Source organism: Cnephaeus nilssonii (genome assembly GCF_951640355.1).
Source record: "Cnephaeus nilssonii genome assembly, chromosome: 3".
Taxonomy (NCBI): Eukaryota; Metazoa; Chordata; class Mammalia; order Chiroptera; family Vespertilionidae; genus Cnephaeus; species Cnephaeus nilssonii.
In genome coordinates, this window is record NC_137074.1 from 53,634,068 (window position 1) to 53,653,019 (window position 18,952).

General features: G+C 41.0%; 2 protein-coding genes across 14 annotated transcripts in view; one reads left to right on the forward strand and one right to left on the reverse strand.

Moving 5' to 3' along the window:
• Window positions 1–17,808, reverse strand: part of RUBCN (rubicon autophagy regulator) — a 62,736-nt gene extending 44,928 nt beyond the window's left edge. For 5 of the 13 annotated variants that reach the window (XM_079766411.1, XM_079766412.1, XM_079766410.1 and 2 more), the window contains exon 1: window positions 6,597–6,852. In XM_079766411.1, the coding sequence (XP_079622537.1) occupies window positions 6,597–6,676 (80 nt within the window). In that variant the 5' untranslated portion in view covers window positions 6,677–6,852. Of the gene's footprint in view, window positions 1–6,596; window positions 6,853–17,352 lie in introns of those variants that run through there. The other 8 variants (XM_079766418.1, XM_079766416.1, XM_079766419.1 and 5 more) reach the window with 4 other exon arrangements.
• Window positions 17,809–17,958: 150 nt separating this feature from the next.
• FYTTD1 (forty-two-three domain containing 1) overlaps window positions 17,959–18,952 on the forward strand; it is a 38,307-nt gene continuing 37,313 nt past the window's right edge. The window contains exon 1 of the mRNA XM_079766423.1: window positions 17,959–18,178. Within this exon, the coding sequence (XP_079622549.1) occupies window positions 18,076–18,178 (103 nt within the window). The 5' untranslated portion in view covers window positions 17,959–18,075. The remainder of the gene's footprint in view (window positions 18,179–18,952) is intronic.

Below are 18,952 nucleotides of genomic sequence, written 5' to 3' on the forward strand. Positions count from 1 at the left end.
AAAGGAAATAGCTTCAACTTATTGGCATAGCCCCTCTACAGTGTGCCATTTATGTGAAATGAATGGTGGTATCTACCTGAGATCAGAGTTGAAAATCAGGTTGACTCAAATAAGGTAATGATTTGATCCCTGGAATGTGAGGACAGCTATGTGACATCATCTGATGGAATATCACGAAATCATTAAAATTTGTGATTAGGAAGTTTCCAAGCTAATAATAGTAGATTAAAGTATAAAAAGCAGAATATAAAATTATTCTGCTATTTGTAATCTCAACATAAAAAAAATAAGAAATAATTCGTTAATAATGGTTACTTTTGATTATATGAGGGAAAATAGAGAAAAGTTGTTTAGGCCTTCCTTGAAGCTATCAATTAATGAAAGAATAATAATCTGAACAAAGTTAGTAAGCAAGAAGCTGAAAAGTATCATGAGGATTTTTTAAATAATCAAGTATCAAGGGCATCTTGTGCTGCAAGATTGTGGTGAGGCAAGCACCTGGACTTTTAATGCCAGAAAGCAATTCCTGGAAAGACATAATGGGTTCCTTCTTAAAGTACAGAAAAACATAATTAAGTAAAATAATTATTGGTAACACTGAGGTGGCAATTTTCTTCTTATCTGGCTCCATATTTTATGTTTTTAATTATATAGTATTTACCTTGCAGAATATGTAGTTAAGTATTTATGATGTTTAAAAATAAACAGTATGGCCCTAACCGGTTTGGCTCAGTGGATAGAGCGTCACCCTGTGGACTGAAGGGTCCCAGGTTCGATTCCCGGTCAAGGGCATGTACCTTGGTTGCGGGCACATCCCCAGTAGGGAGTGTGCAGGAGGCAGCTGATCGATGTTTCTCTCTCATCGATGTTTCTAACTCTATCCCTCTCCCTTCCTCTCTGTAAAAAAAATCAATAAAATATATTAAAAAAATAAAATAAACAGTATGCTTATAGAAAACACACACACACTTGAATCTATTATAAGTCTCCACTCTGGTGCACCTAGGAGAACCTAATCACTGGCCAGTTCCATCCCTTTACTGGCTGACAGCAGAATCTCAATGTCCAGGAGAGAATTAGCAGTACTTGTAGGCATGCTTTGTAACTTCATACCTATTCAAAAAATGTCTCACCAATCACACTAAATTTGAATGATATCAAATTTATTGAATTTCAACAAGCAGGTTTAACAAAAGTAAAATTCTTTGTGTTAGAAACCTAACCACCAATGGTGTACCAACTCCTTACCCAATCTAAATACCAACTTTCCTGCTAAGTATTCTGAACTTGAATACAGTCTCTCTCTCTCTCTCTCTCTCTCTCTCTCTCTCTCTCTCTCTCTCTCTCTCTCTCTCTCTCTCTCTCTCTCCAAGTGAGCCCAATCCAGAGGAACAAAAAGCATGTAAGCATGCTGTTGTTGTTTCCTGAAAAATTCAGACTTACATCTATAACAGCATGGTTCAATCACATTTTCTGTGATGCTGGAAATGTTCTATGTCTGTGTTGTCCAATATGGCAGCCACTAGCCACTGTGACCATTAAGCACCTGAAATCTGATGTGACTAAAGAACTGAAATTTAGGTTGGTGAAACTTAACGAAGATCACAAAACAAAACAAAATCCATGTAGTGGAAGAAGTAATAAAGCAGCTATAAAAAGCAGAAACAGCTGTGGGGAGGGTAGATGCTGCAAAAACTTCAGCTCTGGGTCCCTGCTGTCAGCTGATACACCTCCCCTTCCTGGGTTCTGACAATAGCATTTGTCCCCCCCCCCCCCAAAAAAAAAAAAAACTTCAGGAGAATGTTTCTGTGGGCTCTTTTTTTTATTAATAATTGGGCTAGCAGTATGGATTGCTCAAAAGTCATGTAATCATCCTACTTTGCTGCCAGTGCTGTATAAACTGTCAACTCGTAGCATGGTCAATGAATAGGGACAAAAGAGGCCCTTTCTCTCAATGGCAACAGTACACTGGCGCCTGCCCAACTATGAGACATGACCAGATCATTACCATTTTCATCCCGTGAACAAACATTACTGAACACCAATTGCATGTCAGGCACTCTGCTAGGCTTATTATGGTGGTTAAAGAGGAGTCCCCATCTCTCAAGGCATTCACAATGCAATGGGGAAAATGGGCACTTACATAAAACGCTATGAAGTGAGAAATGCCATAATAAGAGAGATGAAGAAGGGCAGGTAAGGGATGCCTTCCAAAGGAACATTATTTAAAGGATGACTAAGAGATCTCCAGGCAAAGAAGGAGGTATTACAGGGAATGTAGAGGAGCAACAATGAGGATGGCGAGGAAGGAGATGTGACAGCGAATAAATGCATGGCTTTACAATTGGGAGCTTCATAGGGACTCAAGTCCAGATTGAATATGAGGGAAGGAGTTTTGACTATTTTATATTTTTAATGAGAAACCACTGGACATTTCTAAGCAAATTACTTTTGTAACTTTGCTTCTGAAAAATTAAGCTGGTAGCAGGGTGGAGGCTGTCTGGAATTGGGGGACTGAGTTCAGATTGGGAGATTAGGTTAAGAGGCGACTGAGATAACCCACAATGACAGATAATAAGGGTCTTCAAGTGAATATTTTATTTATATCTGCCCAGAATGCATGTCCCTTTCTTTTGGTAACAGGTCCCTAATTTTCCATAGGGAAATCACACCTCTGCCACTTAGTCTGGTCCATGGAGTTCTAAGGAAGTATCACCCTGCCCTGGACCCAGGGTTGGGCACATAGTTTAGTCCTGACTCAGCTGCATATTGCATACCCTGAAACAGGAACATAAGTCATGTCCATCTAAAAAGAGTCAGTCCAGAATTTTTGCTTTTACCATACCTATTGAGACTGCATTCCTTATTTATTTATTTTAGTTGGGATTGCTAAAGTTCAATTTGCTAAGGGTTGCCCTGTAGAAAAGTGTGCCTGAGAATGAAGCCAACATACCAGAATAAAGGCCACATAGATAGGGACAAACGTTTGTTTAAGCACACACCTACATTTGTCCATTCCTGAAACATTACTACTCTCTGGGTTTTTTCACTAATATAAGCCAATATATTTGGAAACAGAGGAAAAAAAAATAAAGCTTCAAGATAAAAATCGGGAACAGAATTTAGAGGACTTGGTGACTGCTTGGATATGGAAAATGAAGAGGGAAGAATCAAATTTCACTCTGAGGCTTCTGGCTTGGTTGATTGAGTGGAAAATTCTATTAACTAAGATAGAGAACAGAAGAGGAAAACGTTCTGGGCAATGGAATGAGTTCGGTTTGGAGACTCTACCTAGATCACCGCACCAGGAAAACTGCTCAGGTAGCTGGGTTCCAAACTCAGAAACAGACTGTTTAGGCCAAGGCAGCCTAGCGTAACAAAGCAATGCTAGAAGAACCATTCCTTTAACTGTTTAGTACTTTCACCGGAAAATCTCCAAAAAAAAAAAAAAAACAACACCCAAAAACTGGCATTTAGGAAACCCTAGGGAAAATGAAACATCATCTCTATGCACTACAGCATTCTGCTGGAGCGATAACTAGCTAAGTGGGAAGCAACAGGGGACATAACGACACTCCAGGGATGAAGTTAAGAGCTAGGCCAACATCGCAGTCCTCAGTGTGCCCATCTGAGATAGAGGAGCGGTGGTAGGAGGAAGAGCAGGCTATACCATTGCCAACAGCACCAAAAGAACGCGCGCACTCACGCGCACCTTGCTTCAAGAAAACTGGGAGGGGACAGAAGTAGTCATTTTTTTGCACTTAGTGTATACCAGGCACTCTGTGAGGAACCTTATGCACATTATCTTATAGAATCCTCACAACTTACCAGTCAGAAAGGCATCATTCTTCCTACTCAGACAGGATGAACCAAGTTAAGCAGTAGAACAAGGATTCAAATGCAGGCAATAAAAGGATTCTATCTGTCTATAAAGCTTATGCACATTTCACTACAACAACGGCTTTCAGAAAACATATTGAAAAGTTCTATTTTTTTAAAATGATGCCGTCTCATCAAGATTTTTTGTGAATTGGGTGTTTTATTGGCCATAGACAGGTTTGGTTTGCACTAACCCAGCCACAATGCCTCAGTTCTCAGGTACAAGGCATGCATTTATCAGTTGTCTCTCTAGAGCTAAGGAGGCCATCAATGCCATGAAGCCTCACTAAACAACATATTCTGAGTTAACAACCACCAACAGAGAATAGGCTATAGCAATAATATAAATGGTTGTATGGGGATAATCCCACTGCTGAAATGAAGTCTTGACTAGAGTTCCTTGGTTGAGAGTCAAGCATGGATGAACAAACACAACAGAAAAAGACTCACAGACATAGAGAACAAACTGAGGGCTGCCAGATGGGAGGGGGTTGGAGAGACTGGGTGAAAAAAGGTGAAGGGATTAAGAAATACAAATTGGTAGTTACAGAATGTCATGGGGATTTAAGTACAGCATAGGGAACATAGTCAATAACATTGTAATAACTATGTATGATGTCTGGTGGGTATTAGAATTATTAGAGGGATCACCTTGTCTGACCACTATGCTGTACACCTGAAACTAATATAAAATAATATTGACTGTCACCTGTAATTGAAAGATAAATAAATAGTCAAGCATGGAAAGAGTAACAGGAAAACATACCTGCAAAGGAGCTATCCTATTGGCCTGAATGTCAGGCAAAGAATGCTATGAAGTTCACTATCTTATACATTTCTTTCTCACTCTACATTAGCAAAGTGAGAGGCAGCGTAGCATAGGAATCTAAAGTGCAGACTCTGGAGCCAGATTGCCTGGGTTTTAATTCCAGTTCCATCAGGGATTCACTGTATGACCTTGGCAAGTTATTTATCCTATGTCTCAGTTTTCTCATCTGTTAAATAGTCATAATAGAGTATCTTATCCACTTGTTATGAGGATTAAATAAGTTTACCTGTAAGACTCCTATGCAGTCCTGGCATGTGGTAAATAAGTGTTTCTTAAATATATTAAGTAAATAACTAACCCAGCTATGGGGAGAAAATTTGAACTTGAATTTTTATTTTCTTCTAGCACATAAACTGGTAGAAGAAAATAAAAATAACCTTAAGACTTATTTAGAATTTATATGGGGTCTCTTACAAGAAGCATTTCACAGACATCTGGAGGAAAAATAGATAGCCAAATATATACAAGCAGAAACTGAAACATGGAAAAGGGAAGTAAGATGTTCGGTTTCACTAACACATCATTCATAGATCTCAGGCAAGAAACCCAGTGTCCTGACCGTCCAGGTTTTGTACAGCAGGCGACAGGCTAACTGTGCACTGAAACAGCCAGGTCTTCACCCAGACATATCTCATTAATTTTCCCTTACTGACATTTTCTCAGAGGTAAATATTCTACCTCCAGACTTTAGACCCCAGCTGCCCCTGACACCATAACTGTATCTGAATGTTTTTAAAAGTCAAACAAGACTCCCTTAAGCCACAGTCTTGCTCTATCCTGCCACCATTGCTGATTGTTAAAAGGTTAAGATCAGAGTTATTAACGAAGCAAACCCTAAATATGGGATGCACCTCTATATAAGTCACCACTTAAAGTAGTTTTGCCCTGGCCATTGTGGCTCAGTGTTGGCTGGAGCATTGTCATGCACTGAAAGGTTGAGGGTTTGATTCCCTGGTCAGACACATACCCAAGTTGCAGGTTTGGTCCCGGGTTGGGACACATAGGAGAGGCAACCAATCTATGTTTCGCTCTCACATTGATGGGTGTGTGTGTGTGCGCGCGCGCGTGTTTCTCTCTCTCCCTTCCTCTCTCTAAAATCAATAAACATGTCCTCGGGTGAGGATTAAAAATAATCATAAATAAAATAGTTTAAAAAAATCTTAAACCCTTTAATTTCTAGAAACTATGAACTTGATGACAATAGTTCCATATAAATAAATGTGAAATTGCTTAGTTGCAGCTGTGAGGAAGAAGTGAAGGGTTTGAAAATGAGAAGGAAATGACAGGGGTCCTGCCACTCTCTGACAGGGATCCAGCCTTGACCAAGGGCAGGCACACGATTTCCAGTCTCATTAGCAAGCCCCCACCCAACACTACCGCCGTTACAATGGCCGGCTTTCATTCACAGTCTCGCCTTCCTCCTCACACTCATCGCTGCCTAAGCTTCTTTCTAGGACACTTATAATGCCTAACCTTTGCTCCCAGAAATGTTCACGTCAACCTTCGCAATATTGGCCCGACTTGCTTGCTGTCACCGCGTTTCAGGCAGGGCACCAACCTTGTGTCCTCTTCCCATCTATAGACGCTGGACTATAAAACCTAGCTACAGCGCCCCTCAGATTCACCTCTTCTGCAGCAACCACGTCTCCCCCTGCCCTCAACATACCCTATCCACCCTCCCTCACCCCAGTAAGCCGGTTCCCTCCTCCGTCCTACCCACGCCCTGCCCGTCTCTGCTCTCAGAATGTCTTCCCAAACAAGTCGCCCACAGCAGTCACCCTCAGGTCTATTGCACCTGGCACGTCTCCCCACTCCGAACCCTCCCAAGCCTCCCGGTGGTTAAGCTCATTTATTCGTCCCCCCGACCCCCCGGCCCTTTCCCAGCCACCTGCTCTCCTCCGGCCGGCGCTCCTCGCAGTCGCCAAGCTCCACGCCCGCACGCTCCGGCCCCATCCCGGGCTGCGACATCGCCTCCTCTCTGAAGAGAGGCGTCCCTGCCGCTTCGCCCCTCTGGGCTCCGGGAGCCCCCCCAGGAACAGAGAAGGGACCCAGGGCGGATAGGCTCACAGTGATGCACTACACCCCGAATGACCGCAGCGGCAGTGAGTGCTGCCTCAGCTGTGGTTTCTATCCCTGCCACCCCCACTTCCTGCTCCAAAAACTACAGCTCCCAGAAAGCACTGCGAAGGCCCGGCCGCTCCCGGCATGCACCGTTCTGTCCAATCCGAAGCCGCGCTGGACTGCGGACCCTGCCGGCGTGCATGTGGGCGTGCACCAGGCTGAAACGCCCACCGACGCGAGTCTGAGGAGTCTCTATGGACGTGGACCTTACACACTGCTGTCACTTTTCATCCTGGGGAACCCGACTCAGAGGTCTAGGCTCGGAAATAACGCTAGTCTTAAACCAATTATGGTTGACCCCACTTCAGCCTACACTGGTTTAACACTTGTTAGTGGTTTTGGGGGGACTTAAAGCATTTCAATGAAGAGCTCACAAACTCAGAAGAGCACAGGTTACTTTGGGATCACAAAGAAGAGCTGGAGGGAAAGGCTTTAGGGGAAGGTTTCCCGGAGGACTGATGTCAGAGCCGTTTTCCTGGACGCGTCTGAGTTAGCCAGAAGAAGAGAAAGTGGAGAGAACAACATAGCACTATAAGGGAGGGGTTAACATCTGGGGTTAACATGAAAAAGTAGCTACTCTATTAAAAATAATGTATGACTTTTGGGAATTTTCAAACCTGAGGTCATATTTTGTGTGTTAGAAGTGAAATGAAACGACTTAATGCAAATTATGATTTCCAACTTCCATTTATATTAAAAAAATACTCTTTGTTCAAACTTTCTCATATTTTCCTAGTAAAAAATTATACTTTTTTTTTTTTTAAAAAAAGGATCCTTTTGGTCATTGGGATTTCACTTCCTTGTGTTTCTATAAATGTATGAACTTCGTTTTTTGCCATACAGTATAATCCCAAATGATCTTAACATATGTTTACATGAAAGTTAGTCAGTTTCATCTGGAAATTTCAGAACTAAAACTGTAGTAAAAGTTCTGGAAAACAGGATTTTCCTCACATGTCCAAGTCTGGGTTTACATGTATTTTCTTTAAAGCACTCAGTTAATAAACATGACAATAACTTACACTAGCCATGTGTCCAACTCCCCACCCCCAACACATCCCTCTGTTTTTCCTCACCCCAGCCATATTCTGAATCCCTTGTTTATGATTCCACTGTTTCCCTTTTTATATAGTTTCTCTGCATCTATCTATATTCCTAAAAAGTATTGCTTTTAAAATTTGTGTGTTTTAACTTTATACAAAGGGTATTAAGCTGTATTTATTTTGGGTGGCCTGCTTTTTTTCCTTAATACAACATTGATAAGATTCATATTGTTATGTATCACTATAGTTTATTGATTTTGACTGCTATTTAATAGTCCATTGGTTTATTTATACTGTCTTTCACTGATAGGCATTTGGATTGTTTCCAGGTTTTTGCCACTGCAAACAATGCTGCTATGAGTATTCTTTTACATGTCTCCACTTGTTTATAAGCAATGGTTTCTCTTGAGTACATACCTATCTGTGGAATTGTGAGGTAATAGGGTTATTGTCTGTTCTAGCTTTTGTTTTGAATGGTGGGTTTGTAGGTGCACTGTTTTTAAAATAACTAATTGGTGCTCTGCCCTGTGTGGCTCAGTTAGTTGGACCATCATCCTGTACAACAAAAGGTGATGGGTTCAATTCCCAGTCAGGACACATGCCCAGGTTTCAGGTTCCATCCCAGGTTGGGGCACGTAAGGGAAGCAACCAATGATATTTCTCTCACTCATTGATGTGTCTCTGTCTATCTCTTCCTTCCTCTCTCTAAAATCAGTAAGAAAAGAACTAATTAGTTATTAAGTCATAACTAATTATAATGTTATTTAAAGTAACTAACCACGTGAAAATTGGCCATGCATGAAAAATGACGGGTCTGCCAGGAACCCAGGATTATGATTAATCCAATTTTGTGCATCTGGGGTCCAAATGAAAAAAATTGTCAAATATGCAAAAATATCTAGCATCAGGATTCAATAAATGAAATGGCCTTACTTAGCAACTGCTTTATGGATTAATATTTTAAAAGTCAAAAGCCTGAAATTTATTTGATCTTGATCAACTTTGTTGTCATGATCACCAGGATGCTATTTTTATGTAAACAGTAGTAGGTCCTAAAGAACCACTGGTAGAGCCTGGCCAATGTTGCTCACCAGTTGAGTGTCAACCCAGGAATTGATGCAGGTTCAGTTCCCGGTCTGGGCACATGCTCGGGTTGCAGGTTCCAGCCCCAGTAGGAGCAGTGCAGGAGGCAGCCAGCCAATGATGTTCCTCTCTTATCATCGATGTTTCTATCTCTCTATCCCTCTCCCTTCCTTTCTCTAAAAATCAACTTAAAGACGCTTTTTTTTTTTTTAAGGAAAAAAAAGACCACTGGCAGAAAGCCAATTTCACTAGAGAATCAGTTATTTAAATAACAAATTTTTAAAAGCTCATTACATTTACCTATTTGACATAAACTTGGTTTTAAGAAATAGTCTTCATGCCCTAGCAGCTTGGCTCAGTGGATAGAGTCAGCCTGAGAACTGAAGGATCCTGGGTTCGATTCTGATCATGGGCACATGCCTGGGTTGCGGGCTCGGTCCCCGGGGGCGTGCAGGAGGCAGCCTGTCAGTGGTTCTTTCTCTCATCATTGATGTTTCTGTCTCTCTCCCTCTTCCTTCCTCTCTGAAATCAATAAAAATATATTTTTAAAAAAAGAAATAGTCTTCTTGAATATATCAACAAATATCAATTATAGTCCTGAATATGTTATTATATTCACTAAAATTATTCTTAGCAGCATTTTGGAAAAATATTCAAATTTTAAAAGCTAAGGGATGTCTCTCACTGGTCAAGTTAAAAACAATTTGAGCATCAAAATGAGTTCATTCAGCCAAAACCGGTTTGGCTCAGTGGCTAGAGCGTCGGTCTGCGGACTGAAGGGTCCCAGGTTTGACTCCGGTCAAGGGCATGTGCCTTGGTTGCGGGCACATCCCCGGTAGGGGGTGTGCAGGAGGCAGCTGGTCGATGTTTCTCTCTCATCGATGTTTCTAGCTCTCTATCCTTCTCCCTTCCTCTCTGTAAGAAATCAATAAAATATATTTTTTTTAAAAATGAGTTCATTCATGATATGTATATAAAGCTACATTTTCCTCAAGCATGTGTACAACCCCTACACTCTTCACCCCTTTGCTTTTCAGAAGATAATTTTTGAATTCAAAATGAGTATGAATTTTGCTGCTAAGAATAATTTTAGTGAATATAATAAAAACATATTCAGGACTATAATTGATATTTGTTGATATAGTCAAGAAGACTATTTCTTTTTTTTAAATATATTTTTATTGATTTCAGAAAGGAAGGGAGTGGGAGAGAGACGGAAACATCAATGATGAGAGAGAACCACTATGGAAACTTACATGTATATATAAATAAGTGTGCAAATAAATAAATACATAGAAAAAAGAAGAAAGAAATGAGGGGAGAGAAATCTTTTTTTGTTTGTTTTGTTATTTTGGAAATCTTTCTTTTTTTTTTTACAATTGAATGTCAGTTATGAAAGTAGAGGAATAATCGAGTTAGACAAGCATTATTTTATAGTCACGATAGTAATAATTGATTCAGGCAAGAATTATCAATAGTTGCTAAAGCCATTAGTGAAATCTGCTATTTACATAGTCTCAAACTATATTTCTACAGATTACTTATAAATGGGAAAAAGGGGTACCTTTACAATGGAGAAATCTGGTAAACATCAACTTAACCAAGTGATTAAAATTAAGACCCCCAAGAAGACAAAAAGATACCTTCTGGTGTTAAATACTGAAAAGGACACCACATTACTTATCCCTGACAAATTGAGCATATATTTTTAAGACAAAACCAAATTGAAGGACAATCTATGCAACAACTGCCTTCAATGTTCAAAAATGTAAATTCCATAAAAGACAGAAAGGCAAACTTTTTCAGATTAAATGAGACCAAAGAGGCTGGACAAAGAAATGCAACATGTGAACCTGGATTGGATCCTATATTGGAAAAAATATTGCCAAAAAAGATAATAATTTATTTATTAGGGTAATTGGCAAAATTTTAATATGAACTATATACATTAGAGAATAGAATCCCATCAATGTTAAATTTCCTAAATGTCATCATTTTAGTGTGGTTATGTAAACGGATATCCTTAGAGATATAGTCTATAGAATCATGATGTCAGCAACTCAGATTATCCAACAACAAATAGTATTAATTATAGCTAGCTAGCTATATATAGAGAAAGCAAATGTGGCAAAACTAATAATTGGTGAATCTTAGTGAAGGATATATAAGCACTGGAATATTGTTACCACTTCTCTGTAGATTTGAAAATGCTTTTTAAAAATAGGCACGTATCGGCTCTGGCCAGGTGGCTCAGTTGGCTGGAGTGTCATCCCATACACCAAATGGTTTTGGGTTTGATTCCCAGTCAGGGTATGTACCTAGGTTGTGGGTTTGAATCCCAGTCAGAGCATGTATGGGAGGCAACCGATCTCTCTCTCTCTCTCTCTCTCTCTCTCTCTCTCTCTCTCTCTCTCTCTCTCTCTTCCTCTCTCTCTCAAAATCAATAAAAACATATCCGTTGGTGAGGAATTTTTTTTAAGGCGAGCACCTTAATATGGTTTTTTTTCTTATGACTGCATCCTAATCAATAAAACCAAAATGTTAGTGTTTCAAATTTCTTAGTTTTTAATGATTAATTTTGAGTATATTTTAAGTAAAATCTGTTTTTTCCAGTTTAGCATCTTTAGAAATTTTTAGCCTGGCCAGGTGGCTCAGTTGGTTTGTGCATTGTCCCATATAGCTAATAGATGTTTCTAGATGTTTCTCTCTCTCTCTCTCTCTCTCTCTCTCTCCCCCTCCCTCCCTCCCTCCCTCTTCCTAAAATCAATTTCAAAAAAAATTTTTAAAAAGCTTTTGAAGAATTTTTCCAAGTTTTAATTGACTGGTTTCTATTTTGTCTTTACAACAACATCTCTACCCCCTTGACGCAGTTAGTACTGGGTTCATTTATTCAATTATATAGTAAACTTCCTTGCCAGCCATAGGCAATACATACAACTCCAGAATACAGAAAGTCAATGTGAAATTTTTAAAATCTTATTTCTGGACTGATCAAATCCTTAACACACTTGAAGAATGTTCAACGTGTCTCTGTCCCAGCCTCTAGCTGGATAAAAATGGGCCAAGAGAAGTGATCCTCTACTGAGGGAAAGGGAGAGATGAGAATTAGTCCAGCCTGGGCTCTTCATCCCAGAGCAGGGAGGCCAAGGGGCAAAGAGAGAAGGATAAATGCCTAATGGCCCCACAACCCTGGCTCTCCAGACCTTCCTAGATACCAATCCATTTAGCACAAATTGAGAATATATTTTTAAAAGGAACAGATTTATGTATATAGGCAGAAATTGTGATTTATGCAAATTTGTGTAGCTTCAGAAAATTCCACAATTGGTCCTTCAGTGAATTGCCCTACAGCCCTTGGTAGAACTCCTACCCTGCCCAGAGAAGATAAAGCCTAATAAGGAGTGAACTAGAGGTCCAACCCCTGAGTCCAGGAAGAATTCCCCTTCAAGTTCCCCTGTCTGCCCAGAACAGTTTCCCTGGTCAGAGAAAAACTGATGACAGTCACGCACTTGGAGACCAGCGATGCCTCCAGCGACACCTGCACCCTGTCGGTCACGTTCTCTGTTGCATCACAGTATTGTTAGCACAGTGTCTTACTCGTACTAGGAAATCAAACTCCGTTTGAATAAATGAATGAAAGAATCCTTAGATTAAAAGGAAGAGTAGAACAGCTAGAAAAACTTAGAACAAAGAAAGGGCAACACAAATGAGGAACAGAAAGTTCTAGCAAACTAGCAAAGAAAAAACTACTGCATCTGAAAACAGTGATAAAAGGGATAGAATGACAAGAATTGAGCAGAAAAGAAAAACTGTAATGTACATACAAGTAGCTTAAGGGAGTTAAGTATAATAATAATAGTTATATTTAACTATAATACATATTATACCTACATATAATGCAATTATACCCAAGTCCCTTATTATATCAATATAATAAAAATTATAACATATAAATTCTAAAAATCATCTTCTTTATTATTATTTATTAATATATTTTTTAATCCTCACCCAAGGATATTTTTCCTTTTTTTTTTTTTTTTTTTTTTTTGAGAGAGAAACCCAGGGTCCCGGCTGGGGAGGAGCCTACAACCGAGGTACATGCCCTTGACAGGAATCAAACTTGGGACCCTTAGGTTTCAGGCCAAAGCTCTATCCACTCAGCCAAACTGGCTAGGACTAAAAATCCTCTTCTGAAACACAAAGAAGTTGATACAAAAATCAGACAAAGACATTACAAGAAGAAGAAATTACACACCAAGATCACTCATAAAAAAGAAACAATATCCTTGACAAAATACTAGCAAAGCAAATCCAACAATATATAAAAAGGATAACATACCATGACTAAATAGTTTTATCATAGAAATGCAAGGTGAGCCGAAACCGGTTTGGCTCAGTGGATGGAGCGTCGGCCTGTGGACTGAAGGGTCCCGGGTTCGATTCCGGTCAGGGGCGTGTGCCTTGGTTGCGGGCACATCCCCAGTGGGGGGTGTGCAGGAGGCAGCTGATCGATGTTTCTCTCTCATCGATGTTTCTCCATCTCTCTCCCTCTCCCTTCCTCTCTGTAAAAAATCAATAAAATATAAAAAAAAAGAAATGCAAGGTGATTCAACATGTAAAAATCAGTCAATGTAATTCACCATATTTATAAATTTAAAAAGAAAACCCATTTGGTCATCTCAATAGATGCAGAAAGAACATTAGATAAAATTCAACGTTCATTCATGATTACAATGGTCAGCAAACCAGGAGTAGAAATGAACTTCTTCAACCTGTTAAAGGGCATCTACAAAAAATCTAACATCATACTTATTGGTGAAAGACTGAATGCTTTCCCTCTGGGATTGGGAATGAGAAATAAAAATTTAGCTAATAAAAATATAAGACTCCCAGTTAAATAATGTCCACTTTCATCATTCCTGTTAAACATGGTACTGGAATCCCCAGTCAGTGCAATAAGGCAAGAAAAAGAATACAAGGCATAGAGATTGAAACAATTATGCTGAGTGAAATAATCCAGATAAAAAAGAGTATAGGCCTTGGCCAGGTGACACATTTGGTTAGAGCAGTGGTTTTCAACCTTTCTAATGCCGCGACCCTTTAATACAGTTCCTCATGTTGTGGTGACCCCCAAGCATAAAATTATTTTCGTTCCTACTTCATAACTGTAATTTTGCTACTGTTAATGAATCGTAATGTAAATATCTGTTTTCCGATGGTCTTAGGCTCTACACTGTAGAGCTCTAACCGTTAGAGCGTCATTCTGATATGCCAAGGTTGCAGGTTCAATCTCCAGTCAGGGCACATATAAGAAGCAACCAATGATTGCATAAATAAGTGGAACAACAAATCTCTCTCTCTATCTATCTATCTCTCTCTCTCTCTATCTATCTATCTATCTATCTATGTGTGTGTGTATATGTATGTGTATATATGTATATATGTATGTATGTGTGTGTATATATATATATATATATATATATATATATATATATATATATATATATATAAAGAGGCCTTGGCCCTGGCTGGTTTGGCTCAGTGAGTGGAGCATCAGCCTGCGGACTGAAGGGTCCTGGTTTGGATTCCAGTCAAGGGCACATGCCCGGGTTTCTGGCTCGATCCCCAGTATGGGGCGTGATCAGTGATTCTCTCTCACCATTGATGTTTCTATCCCTCTCTTTCTCTCCCTTCCTCTCTGAAATTAATAAAAATATTTTTTTTAAAAAAGAGGCCCTGGTCTGTTTTGCTCAGTGGTTAAAGTGTCGGCCTCCAACGGAAGGGTTGCGGGTTTAATGCCCTGTCAAGGGCATGTACCTTAGTTCCAGGTTTCCCTGGCCCTGGTGGGGGTATGTGCTGGAGGCAACTAATTGATGTGTCTCTCACATCCATGTTTCTGTCTCTCTCTCCCCCTCCTACCTCTCTTCCACTTTCTCTAGAAATCAATGGGAAAAAACAAACAAACAGACAAACAAATGAGAGAAAATTCTAGAAAATTCAAATTAATCTATAGTGACAGAAAATATATCAGTGGTTGCTTAGGTAGTGATTGGGGCAAAGGATTGCAAAGAAGCACTAGAAAACTTTTGGGGATGATGGAAATATATATTATGCTGATTATGGTAGTGTTTTCACAGGTATGTACACTGTACATCTGTATAAACTGCACACTTTAAATATGTATTTTATTGTCCATTAATTATATCTCAACAAAGCTGAAAAAGTGGGGGTTTAAAAGACATATCAAACTAATAAAAATAGTTAAGGGTTATATACGTAAGACTTGTGCTTACCTTTGAAGATAATGTAGATTTCTAGTGAGAAGAAATCCAGAACATATTAATCAAAAAGTATAATGTTAAGGTTCCCAGGTTTAGCAAATAAAAATATGCCACTCCCAGTCAAATTTGAATTTCAGATAAACGATGACTAATCATTTAGTATAAATTATCCTAAATATTGCATGCAACATAGTAAAAAAAAATACTGTTTATCTGTAATCTGGGACATACTTATACTACTAAATAATGGTCCGTTGTTTATCTGAAATTTAAATTTAACTGGTCTTGAATTTTATCTGGCAATCCTAGATATTGTTTTATCTGCAGTGGACAAAACTCAAACCTCTGAAAAGGGCAGCTGCTTGACTTCTGTTTATTTTCACTTGTGTGAAGCTGCCAAACTGCTGTACTCTACACAAAGGATGCATGTTTAGGGTCCAGCACAAGGCCTCATTCACAGTAGGTGCTCAGAGAATATTTTTGCTCTGCAAGCTGTGTGAAGATAGGGTCTGTATCCACCTTGCTCACCATTTTATCCCCAGAGCCTATTACAATGCCTGGTGCTCAATGAATAGATCATTAAATGAATAGTTGCCTCTCGTATTCCAGAAAACGGCAGAGTTGACCTTGTACCCCAGCCCAGCCCTTGAAGCTGGCTGATGAACTTCTTGGACTAGCCCCGTCCTGATTTCTTGGCTTGACGCCCTCTTTACTATTGCTGTATGTGTCTCAGGTTGCTATTTTGTGACTGACCTTGAATGTCTCTTTTTTTCTTGTTTTTCCCTTGGGAATCTGGGTGATTACTCTGAGACTCTGAAACCCTTGGAAAAATCTGAACGTCTGAAACACAATAGCTAGGTTTGTTTATGAAATATTGGGGCATGTTCTTTTCAGAGATAAGGAGATTTGGGATGGAGCTCAGTTTTGGGGAGAAGACCAGAATAAAAGGAAACTTTTATATACTGGTGGTGGGAAGCATTTATATACATTTTGGGAGTTTTATTACCTATTTTATAAATAGCTGAAGTGCAAAAATTCATCCGAACTCTAAGTATATTAATTTTCTTCCATAAAACTAAGAACTTAATCTAAGATTCCTCCCTGTAAACACAAATAAGCAGAGACTGTATCACTTATTTCTAGTGAGAGAAGGACAGTGTAGAGAAAAATATCTTGTGCTTAGATTTTAGAATTGTAAGGAATCTTAGGAATAATTAAGTATAACATATGCAGGGTGTCCCCAAAAAACTGTATACATACTTTAACAGCTGGCAGTTCAATTTTGAAAATGAAGTCTATTTTAATAAACACTGCCTTCATAATTATTCAGTGTGTGTATACATTTTTTGGGACACTCTATATTTAGTATAACTACTTCCTTGTTTTGAAGATGAGTGTGAGGCCCGAACACTCTTACAAGTTCACACAGTGGTTACATGACTAAGTGAGTGAAAAAAATACAACTCAATAAAACCTAGGTCTCCCTCCTACTTTTAGCTCTATATTCAGTTTTCTAGTTCTTAGCTGTTGGAAAAGAAATAAAATCAAGCACATTGTGCTAAGAGCATATCTATTATTCTTCTTAACATTCAGAATGTTGTTCTTAGGTCCTTTTGAGTCTAAACCTTCCTTTACCTTTAAAGTTTCTTATACTACTTCATTGGTGTGTCCTCACTTGATACACTCTTTTTCTATGATTATGTTTTTGTCTTGGAGGGGGCGCAAATTAAGTACAGGCTACTGTGGTTTAGGTCACTGGTTCTTTTCTATGCAAAAAGAAATTTCAGGAAGTGAAAAGGAGGAAGGTGGTAGAGATTTCTACAGGGACAGAATACCTGCCCCCGGTTTTTTCCTTAGATGCAAATGCTTTCGGTAGTTTTGAGCTGTTATGAGGATGATATAACCTAAATGCTTCCACACAAGTGCAGTTAATTTGAAAGAGGAGGAGGTAAGAAGAGAGGGAATATCACGTTTTGTAAATAGGAAAAATATTATGCAAACATTCAACAAATAATATTTTCCTGTAGGGATAATTAGAAAGAAAACGAATCCTCCTATTCATTCCCAACGCAAATGAATTAGAGAAAAATGCAGCCAAATAAGCAGAGGTACTTACCCCTCTCCCAAGGGAAGATGAAGTCTTATTAGGTAGCGAGTACCGTGCTCAATGTTTACAGAGTACCGTTTGAGAAATGGTACAGTACGGATAGGGGAAACGTTAGCATTTACTTCTATTGCTAGTGACGCAAAATTTGTCAATGCAGCCTTTGCTTTGCGTCCAGACGTTGCGACTCCTCCTGTTGCAGGTGGTGGAGCTGGGGGGAGAAGCGGGGGAGGGAGCTGGGACTGAATTCTGCAATCTACGTTCACAGGGGTCTGCCCTGCCTCCGAGGCTGCATTGCAGTGGGGTGTGAAAGGTTCATGTGTTGCCAAAGCTTTGGGGCCTTTCTGTAGCAGGAGGGACTCTAAGGACACCGAGGAACGTGATCTCATTTAAGGCACGTGATCCTGAGGCGCTCAGGGTCCAGCATTCCCCAATTTGTGCGGAAAGGCAAACTGCTGAGACAACGGCCCACGCAAACGCCCAGAGCAGCGGGTTGCAATGTTTTCTCCTGTCCGACAGGGGCCGCTGGGAGCGAGTACCAGCTTGGGGCGCTCTTGTCGGCCGCCCGTCTCTGTAGCCCCGCCCCCTGCGCGCAGCCGCGGGTGGGAGGCGAGGACGCCGCCAGCACGCGTGCGCGCTCCCTCGGTGCAGCTGGTCTGGGAGCGTAAGTGGGAGGTGGCAGGCCTCCGTCTCTGGCCTTGTCTACGGACTGATCCAGCGGCGACGTCTCCGGCCATGAACCGGTTTGGTACCCGGTTAGGGGGAGCCTCGGCGATCCCGTCGCCGCCGCCGAAACCCCGCAGTAATGAAAACCTCGACAAAATTGATATGTCTCTGGGTGAGGAGCCGAGTTGGACCGAGTTGGAGTGGGGGGAGGGTGTGGGTGGGACCAAGTGCCGCGGTTTGTGGGGGAAGGGGCGGTTGGTCACAGTTGTCGATCGAGGTTTTTTTTTCTTTTTTTTTTTCTTTTGCGGGTGGGCGGAACCAAGGGAGGGCCTCTGCGGGCCGGGGAGCGCCGCTACGCCGAGTGCCGGGGCCGACCCTGCGCGCTCGGCGGGGCTGCCTGAGGGGTGGCGGTGGGGGCGGGGGACGCCGCGGGGCCCGGAGGTGTGGAGGGCCGAGGGGTGCGGAGCCTGTTCGCCCTGAGAGGGGCTGCCGCTGGCGGGTGAGCCCGGCCCTTTGTGAGGAACGCTCGGCGGGTTTTCCCTCCGGCGTGTTCGCCGCGGGCGTTATCCCGGGAGCGAAGGGACGGGTCCGGCTCGGCCGTGCCGGTGTCTGAGGAAGGCTTGGAGAGCCCGGCCGGGTCCGCGTGCGGGTGAGATCAGTGCTTTCCAGAAAAGGGCTCGCTGGACCTTTCCTGCGCCCGGGCCTACGCCGGTGCCGGTGCCGGTGCCGAACGAGAAAGTGTCAAGAGGCCCCGAGAGTTGGCGGTTCTGACGGGCACCGACCCCGGAGCGATTTGTCAGAAAAATTTCGTTAGGCTGAACTTCATCAGATGGTGCTTTCTAATTAGGCGGAGCCTAGAAAAAAAGCACCACCTCCTTATCCAGGCCTAGCTCATGAGAAAGAAAGAAAAAAAAAAAAAAAAGGAAAAACCAAGGGAGAGGTTTGG